This window comes from Aulonocara stuartgranti (genome assembly GCF_965226115.1).
Source record: "Aulonocara stuartgranti genome assembly, chromosome: 8".
NCBI lineage: Eukaryota > Metazoa > Chordata > Actinopteri > Cichliformes > Cichlidae > Aulonocara > Aulonocara stuartgranti.
In genome coordinates, this window is record NC_138959.1 from 13,839,608 (window position 1) to 13,849,012 (window position 9,405).

A 9,405-nucleotide genomic window follows, 5' to 3' on the forward strand; every position below is an offset into this window, starting at 1 on the left:
CCACATGTTGACTGCAACCTTCCAAACTGACCATGTAAAGTTAGCAAATTAGCCAAAACAACTATTATCAATATAATACTCAGAGTCATAATATGTCTTATAAACCTAAAAGCTTTGATGGGCTCTTCTAGGTGCTTTTACGTAGGTTGGGGAATAAAACGGATTGTTTAAAGAAGGCAATAGAAATATCAAGTATTATTAAATATAGAGCAATTAGAGAGAAAAGTTTCTAAAGTGGTATTGTTGCAAAGAAATAAAAACATGGTAGCAATGTTATTTTAAAATATTTATTTCTTCAGCATAAAACTTTGATCATGTACAAAATAAATCACAATAAAAAAAAAAAAATTGCACAGTTTCAGAGCAGCACCTGCAGCATATCAAATGAATGAGATGGTAAAAGAGTCTGGATGACCCTGGTCCAACTGTAAGTTTAATACATGAATCATGTCAGGTTCATATAACACAGCTTCCAGAGTTTTTCTAATTCAGGTCTAAAAATCACAACCGCTTCCTCTAAATTTAAATGTAAAGTTAATTAAACAAATAGCGTTAAAATAAACCAGTCCATACAACACTTCAAGTATCGCATACTATTAGGGTGTTCCTTTAGCACCGACAGGCAGCTGGAAAATAAGTCACCGTTTATTCTTAACGTCCATGAGCCACTCACTGAAACACTTCTCCATCGCCTTCCTGTTGGCCCAGCTGCCATTGTTAACTGTAGGGATGATCTTGAGGGGCTGGAGCCACTGCACAAACCGCTTCAACTCAAGAAAGCTGCTGTGTTCACTATAGGGGATACCTGTCAGACAAACAGATGGGTTGATATCATCATAAACCGACAGCTCTTTAAAAAGCAATTAGCTAATTTGAAAGTTTTACTTCTCCTTTGGGAAATTTTTAGAGTTTAGTCAATTCAGAGGGAAACTGGCTTGCAGTAAACAACGCTGGAGACAGATGTTAAACACACAGGGAAATCCATCAGGCAAGCAAAAGGGCAAAGCTTTAAAAGCCGGACCAGATGCTCAATGAAGACGTCCACAGGCTCAGACTGTTCCCCTCTAAGGGACAATGCAGAATTATTCAGTTTTCAGTTAATACACAAAATAAAAACCTAGCTTGGAACCAATGCAGAAAGCAGATGCCTTGTGTTTATCCACATTTTAGCCCTGGACAAATTTTATGTGCTCCTCTGCTTTAAACAGGTCTAGCTAGAAAAAGGGGGGGGGGGGAAAAAGCCTATTCATGGATAAAGTCAGTCCGTTTCCACATGCAGAGAACATTTGCAGCAAATGGCGGCATATGGCAGGGAAGAGCGAGAAGGAGGAGATAAACAAGGCAGAGAGAGAGAGAGGGAGAGTGCAAATTGGCTTCCGCCTGAGTGACACACAAACTGCTGAGAAGGAAGAAAATATATGTGAGTGTGCACCCCAGAAGCCTCTAGCTGGTGATTGGAGGTTACGAGCCAGATGGCTGATGCTTCTGATGGATCTATTCAGAACATGAAACGGGGGTTAGGAAGAAAAACTGGCTAAATCTGCAATTGAAAAATCAAGTCATGGCCCAAATTTAGAACTGGGGTTTAATGCTAGACTAGGAAGTGTTGTCCACAGAGGAGATCCACGACCCCAGGGCACTGACGTTATGTATCCTGTTGCCACCAAGCCAGAGCAGTCTGAAACCAAGCCATGCTCTATTGTGATTCTATAAGACTTGTTTCAGGCTTTACCAAAAGAGGGAGCTGTAGGCTAAATACAACAATATTAACAACACTCAAATTGTTGTGGGATAATACTCTTATATATGACACTTCTTTTTCCTCTCCAAAAACTAGAAGAAAAAAGGCTTTGTGCGTACCATATATGGTGATGTTGCCGCTTTTCTGAGGCTGAATGTCTTCCACTGATTCTATCTGCTGACTGAAGGTCCAGCCGGTAGGTTTGAAGGCCACCAGCTGATCATACTGATGAGAAAAGCGTGCCAGGTGATCCTGCAGTTTCTGGAAAGAGAAGGGAAAAAGGGAGGGGGAAAAAAGGACAACTTAAAAGAGCTGCATTGTCGGGGGTTTTCCTGCCTCAGCATGGACCTGGTGGAGTAAGAACCATATGCGTGACTGTTAGCTTATCTAGAAGAAATCTGTGCATTTTCTCGATTCCCGATTATTTCATGAATAAACTGTGTATTGCGCTCGAGTATTTTTAACTCAAATAAGCAAAAGTCACCAAAAAGAAGTTGTTTCCCACCAGTCTTTGAATAAACTCATAATGCTGTAGTTTAATCTCACACATGTATTTTAGAGTCTCTTTACCTCGTGATGTGAGCTCCTCTGAACATTGCTCATTAAGGAGAATAAAGCAGATATGAAAAGCTACATCTATTCTCACCTCTGTGACCTATCTGTGGTAATATTTAAATATCAGTTCTCCAAGATAGATATGTTTTTTACAAAAACATGACGATTTTCTGACCATTTTGTTGCTGCTGGTGTTCACATTTGGACTTAATGTGTGTTGCTAACATGGCTCACATGCCATAATTAAAACGTGCATTGTAAATCTGCTCTTTGTTGTATAAATATGAACTTAAAATATTAAGAATAGTGGGACTTTGGGAAAACAAGTCATGAAAAATGCACCTACTCTGAAGGACAGCTGCATCATGGGCAGCACGTGGACCTGGGCTGCCTTCCAGTCGGTGGTTAGACGTCCTTTGATTTGCTCCGACTCCAGACAGCACATGGTGTTGTACTTGTCTCTAGAGAGGCAAACTTTAGACCCCAGAACCTCTGCCAGCGCTGCAAATGAAGCAGAACGAGGTCTGTGTGAGAATGAAAACTGCAGGAAAACAGTGGATTTTAGTTTTCACCAACATTACTGAAACAAACTCTTCAAACTCAACAGGCCTTTATTAAAAAAAACAAAACAGAAAACAACTGACTGACTAAATATGGCACTCCCTGGCCTGTAAAGTGTTTGCTGTACGTGTACAAATGCTTTTGTGGAATAACAGAAGGACAAAAAGGATGAGTAAAGTGCTACAGTCAATTAAACTAGCCGTCTGCTTTTGTCTCCACTTCATGCAGCGCTTGTTGAAGCAGCTGTGATTAAAGAATGAATGCATGCAGTTTCCCCTTCTGTCAGTTAAACACTGTTTTTTCAGTTTTTCATTGTACTAAAGTGCTTCAAACTATCGTCCATGTATCACAAGGGAACACTTTGCCTCCACTTGAAGACAATGCACTGTGAGGGGCTCCAGTTTTTAAACAACGATGCTCCTATTTCAATATACAAGAAATATCAGATGAACTTATAATAGGACAGGTCAGCCACACACAGAAAACTACAGGGGGAAAACTATTCTACTATTAGGTTTAGAAACCATTTTGCTTTGTGTATTCTCAGAATGAAATCAAGCAGTATTTAGAAAACCCATCTTCATATTTATTTTAAGTATAACTACTGTTACTAAGAGGTGGATAGAAAACACATTTCTTTCTGTATTTATACATTTGGGTCAGCCATGTCTCTCATGCCGAGATATCCGATTATAACTGACTTTCTGATTTTTAAAGGAGTAGAAAATGCGCCATACAGCTCAAAAACAAACAAAAAAAACATCAAAAGAAAGTGTGAGCATAGACTCTCCTGCAAAGCACATACCCAAAAAGACCTTCTCTTTCCCCACCGAGTACGACCCGCACACCACAAGTGTACGTGGGTTGAGTGTCACCAATTCAAATGCAGTGCTGGCTGCAAAGTTGATGACTTCTTGCTGCCTGGGGAAGGTGTACTCAGGGCTGCAGTAGCTAGAGAGATATAAGAGGTCACACTGAAAAATCTGAGTTTCACTGCTGGAGTTGTGCTCAGTTTACCAAAATCAGAGAGAAAGAAAGTGGTCGTCATTACCGGGAGTTGTTACTTACAGCAACAAGTGAAAATGATGAAACTGAGGGGTACTTACGTGGTATCCAAATAGAGTGTCTGTATCCTGCAGCTGAGTAGCTCAGGGTAGGTTTCCATTGAGGGGTCAGCTCTGAAGTCTCCGGTGTGAAGAACCGTCTGTCCATCGGGCAAGAAGAACAACAGCATTGCAGCACCTGGACAACTGAAAGAACAGATAAGGATACAAAAGAGAGGTTTTAATCAAATTTAGCCAGTTTTCACTGTGAGAAATTCATTTAACTCTCCAGGGAAATATTACGAGGAGTAAATAGAGTCATTAAGTAGAAACTATGTAGCACAACTGTAAAAGATGTGTTCTACATTCAAAAGAATGTATTCCCAGTGACATAATGAATAGGCTATTCGCTTGGTTGTGTCTGAATATACTTCAAATTGCCTCAATTTATCCCTTTATGACAATTTTACTATAAAGAAAGTGGCTACGGTAGAAACTTTTGTATCTGCTCCCGAATGCATGAATGCATGTTTTTGTAGTCTGCTAATAGCGGTACATATGTTATAAGTGACTCATTGTGTCCTTCTCCTCTGCCCACAGTGTTTTCAGAGCCATTTCTCTGGGTTTCAGAAAGATCGTATGGGAAAATACCAGGTCAAGTTTTAATGCATGCTGGTGAAGAGCCCATTAACCTCAGCTGCAAATCTAAAACAGTATTTAAATCTCAAAGACAGAAAATCAACCTTCTGGTAATAAACCAGCTGAATCTGATCAGCATGAAATCAGCAGCGTGACAAAGAAGCTCTCATGTGTCACAAAACAGCGTCACCAGTACAGATCCCTGCTGATGTCACAGATGACTCACTGGTTAGCGTCTAGGAGGATGACCCGGACCCCCTCCACAGTGACTTCAGTATTCATGGGGAGGATGTGGACGTACTGCTCGGCCACCCTCAGTTTGCTCTTCACCAGGTTCCCTGTAATCTAATCAGGAGACACAGCTGAGAGTGAACAAATCTTTGCAGTTTACAGTGATGATCAGGTTTCAAACAATCTCAGATATGCGGAGTAATTCACCCCCCCGCCTCCCAAACCCTGGCCTTGAAATCGTATTTTCCCAATCTACTTTCTAATTACCCTCTGTGATTATGATCAAACTTTTCTGGGCTGTGATCCACCTGGCGCCCACGCTCAAAGTCTGTGGCCTAGCAAACGGAGTCCCAACAAGTACTTATAAGTCTGTTTTTAGCCTAATCCCCAGAAAACACACACACACACACACACACACACACACACCACTGTGATAAACCTGACCCACTTGATAGAAGAACTCCCAACATCTCTAGTCTCTTGACTTTTATATCATTTCAAGTTCATACCTCATATCATACCTGATATTATATATTGTTAAGTCGTAGCTAATTGAACCAAAAATAAGCAATAAAGTCTGAGCTAAAGATTTTACACTTGTTTAACTGCAAACTTCAGTTTATTTAGATAATTCTCTACATTTAACACACCTTCACTGATGTAGCTTTTTCACAGTAACAACAAAGGGGATGGCAAACAACTGGGCCCCAGCTAAACTTATTTTACTGCACATCAAATGTTGTATTTCTGTGTCCAAAAGAAGAAGAAAAAACTCCCACAAAGGTCTTCGAATTTTAATTGACTCAACTGTGATCAGAGCCATTTGAATTTTGGTATTCATAGCTGCCAAACATTTTCCATTAATGTGAGTCAAAGCAGTGCAGAGAGATAACAAATGGATCAAGTACTTCCTCTATGAATTCTGTGGAAGTGAGGAAGCTTTTTAATGAGTTGAAAGTAAATAGGATTTCTGGCGGCAGAGAGGGGTGGTGGTGGTGTTATATCATTTTCAAATAAGTGAATCGCTTCCATACCACTGAAGGAGAAATACATAAACGGACAAAATGTCAGCCTTTTGCTGAGATGGTGTTGGATATAGTTTCAACAGTGGACTCAAAGCAGGGATAACATCCATCACCCTGACTGTTTAGTATCATAGAAAAACAGCAACTGTTTTATGCAAATCAATGCATATAATAAATCAGATTCTGATTTCAAAACACAGATTGTGCAACCTCAATCATCTAAATCCTGCACAACATAAGCAAGGATATATTCATGAGAAGACAGACATCTCTACATCCAATATTTTCATAGCTGGGTACCTCACGGACAATCAGGGTGGTGAGAGAACATGTAAATGTGATTTAAGGGTGAACTGTCCCTGGCACTCGGTGATCCAGTACCAAATAAAAACAAAACTAAGTAAATTATTTCATCAAAACTACAGATTGACTTACTCTGTTGCAGTAGATGGGAACAGTGGAAGTCTTGGTCAAGCCTCCGTAGTGGTCTGAGTGGAAGTGAGTAAGGAAGTAGGCTGCGATGCCCTCGATCTGTCCATATCTAAAGGCATCAATGGCAAACTTTGTGCCTGGGGAAAGTTTTTTGCATAAGATTACAAATTAAATAATAATTAATGTTTAAATTTACACAGCAAGAAGAAATGTACATTTGCTTACTAACCTGGGATTTTCTTATAGAAAGGGCAACGGGGCAGCTGTACTTCTCCATCAGCATTGACTCTGTTCCTCCACCTCCTCCTCCCTGTGGTCCCACTCCTCCCCCAGACTTCTCCCTGTCCATCTACTGATGGGTTAATGGTTTCTGTGGCCTGTGGCGTATCTGCAGGTGTGTCAGCTTTATTTTTTCTCTGCCGGTCTCCTCTTTGCCGTCTCTGTCCCGAGCTCTTCCCAGCCGTTGGAGTAGATGAAGCATTGAGGTCATTTGGTGCACTCTCTGCTTCTTTCGCCTTCTCCCTCAGTGGTTTGAGGCCAAAAAACACCCCGATGTCAGTTTGTTTGAGACCGGAGACCTGACCGGCTTTGCTGTGGCCCTTCTGAGGGGGCATGGCTTGAGATCGTTGGACAATGGAAGTTTGAGATGAAGGCACTTGAAGAGAAGCTGGTTGCTCTGTTTGAATAATGCTGTTTGAGTTTTGGGAGTGTGAGTTATCTGAGCTCAGAAGAGTGTCTCTCAGACGCTCTAAGACAATACTCTGTGGAGACTGAATACTAGTCTTACTGATTTCAGAAGCTTCTTTTCCACCTGAGGAAGCAGCTCTGTTCTCAGCAGTTAACTGATTAGTGGGTGTTAATGAGGAAACTGCACCCAGCTGGGTGTTTGCAGAAGGCAGTTTCTTTCCCTGCACATTGCTGGCTTCTGAATTGCTGTTTATAAAGTCAGTGAGGAGCTCATCTTCACTGGAGAAGCCGTCACTGAACAGCATCATCGAGTCTTCATGCTCATTTTGAATTGCACTGTCATTAAAAAGAGATTTTCTACACTCTGTAGTATTGATTTCAGTCTCTGCAGGGAACTCAGAAAGAGGAGAGTAGGATATCATGTTATCATTTTCCAAAGAATCCTCACTTCTGTGTAAATCTTCACTATCCTGCTGTCCACTATTTTCCATGACAGGGATGGATAAATCCCCTTTATTACTTTCCTGAGAAACAGTGACAGAGTTTTGGCTTTTAGTAGATGATGACCAGCCTTTCTTTTTCTTAAAGTCCTCTGGTCCAGGAGAACGCAGGAGCAGAAGGCCATTTGTAAGTTTTGACTGAAGTGTTCCGGTGTGACGTTGGTGAGGTGAGGAGCTAGGACTGGATAATGCAGGAGGAGTTAGAGCCCCTTGCTGTGAAGTCTCTAAAATAGACCCCTGATTTTTTATCAGCCCTGGAAAACAATCCAGGCTGGTCTCAGCCTGTTGGGACAGACTGCGGAGGGCTGTGCCGCTGCTGGCTCGACTGTGGGCCAGAAGTGTGTGGTTGAATTTCTTGTAATGGTTCGGAATGGTGGAGGAGCACCGAAGACCATCTGGACATTCTGTATGAACAGATAAATGAACAGTGCCTGCACTCGTTAGAGCAGGGTTACAAGAGGATAATATTTAGCACTTTACCAACTGCGCTACTCTACTCTAAACTAAACTGATGATATATACTATAAAGGTATCTTATCAGCCTGCTGTTTGAGATAAACACAACTGAGCTAAGTGCATAGAATCAGTGCTACACTGTCAGTGCACATTTCTTTTAATCCTTAATCCTGAGCTGTTAGGCTATGTAGAAGGTTTCTTTCTACCATCCAACAAGCATGAAGGATACCATCACAATGCATTATGGGAAATGAAGGACCTTTTGTTAGAGGAGACTTGTTTATCCTGTGGACTTCTGGTCCTCTTATTTAATTTTTTTCTCTCAAAAGTTTGAATTATCATAGATATGTCCGTATGCCATATCTTCTTCCAGCTGTTCCTTGTGGGAGTCGCCACAGGAGATCAACCTCCATCCCTATCCCGAGCTTCCCCTTCTGTCACACTACTCTGCATGTCCTCCTTGACTACATCCATTTATCTTCTCTATGATCTTGCACTTTTCATTTTCCCTGGCAATGGATACATTGCACAGAATTCTTTGTCCATCCCTATCCCACTATGCCCAAAACATCTCAGCCTCGCCTCTCTATCTTTGTCTCCAACCTGCTTCCATTTCCTTTCTGCCTCTCCAGGCTTCTGCCTATTCTCACTGCAGATCACAGCGTCACCTGTGAACATACATTCACTGGGATTGAGGAAAAGCTGAGATGGTTTGGATTATTATGGACCTGAATGGCTGCTGTGAATGACATTAGGCTTATCTGAAGCTGTGATTTGGTATCAAGTGTAACTTTAAGATGTGTGATGAGTATGGACGTCTGTACCTGTGCACGTATCCCTGGGAGTGTCAATACATTCAGCAACGTGCCATCTTTGGGACTGCACAACCAAAATGAAGAATGGCATCTGACAGATGGGGCAGAAGTCTTCAGGGGATGGGCCCTCGGCTGCAGCATTGTCACTTTGATTTGTTTCTTTTGTGGGAGATCTCTTTGAGTTAAGCTCCTGTGCATTTAAGCTTAAGTTACAGTCGTCTGTTATTCCAGCTGTAGCACTGACTTCACTTTCTGCCGCTTTGGCTTTTGCGTTCCTGTCTTGTGGCTTGATTGAGAGAGAAGATGCGTCTTTCTTGGAGGATTTCCTGAAAGTGCATTTTCTTTTAGTGTTTTTAGGTGGCGATTCGTGCCTCTTCTTTTTCTTGCCAAGAGGTTTATAGTCCCAGATGTCATTTTCATTTTCCTTCTGTGACATTTGGAGCAAAATAAAGCGTAACGTGCCCGACGTTACCTCGGAACCATTGTTATTACACAAGGACTGATGTTTGGTAACATTCCGCGATCACAGCAAGTTAACGGCTACTGACAACTTCCTTATATATTATATAATACACTGCGGATATTTGTTACTGATAAACAGTTCAACCTCATTATTTAACAACGAAATGGAGAAATTTTCCTTCTTGACACACCGTTTAATAACATGTCAACAGCAGGACTTACCGCCACTATGCTACAATGAATGGAGTAAAAACAACT

General features: G+C 41.4%; 1 protein-coding gene across 1 annotated transcript; it reads right to left on the reverse strand.

The window, feature by feature from the left end:
• Positions 1–299: 299 nt before the first annotated feature.
• Positions 300–9,401, reverse strand: dclre1a (DNA cross-link repair 1A (PSO2 homolog, S. cerevisiae)). Its single transcript, XM_082544268.1, has 9 exons — positions 8,695–9,401; positions 6,457–7,818; positions 6,231–6,364; positions 4,766–4,884; positions 3,964–4,107; positions 3,663–3,808; positions 2,643–2,797; positions 1,861–2,002; positions 300–805 (listed from the first exon to the last, which is right to left on the reverse strand). Exons 1-9 carry the CDS (start codon positions 9,119–9,121, stop codon positions 639–641), a joined length of 2,796 nt encoding a protein of 931 aa, XP_082400394.1. The 5' UTR covers positions 9,122–9,401; the 3' UTR covers positions 300–638.
• Between the last annotated feature and the right edge of the window lie 4 nt (positions 9,402–9,405).

Coding starts and splice junctions, on each gene's coding strand:
- dclre1a (XM_082544268.1), bottom strand. CDS start 9,121: ATGTCACAGAAGGAAAATGAAAATGACATCTGGGACTATAAACCTCTT. Junction 6,365..6,456: donor TTTCTATAAGAAAATCCCAG/GTTAGTAAGCAA, acceptor AACTTTCCCCAG/GCACAAAGTTTGCCATTGAT. Junction 2,003..2,642: donor TGATGCAGCTGTCCTTCAGA/GTAGGTGCATTT, acceptor TTCTCTTTCCAG/AAACTGCAGGATCACCTGGC.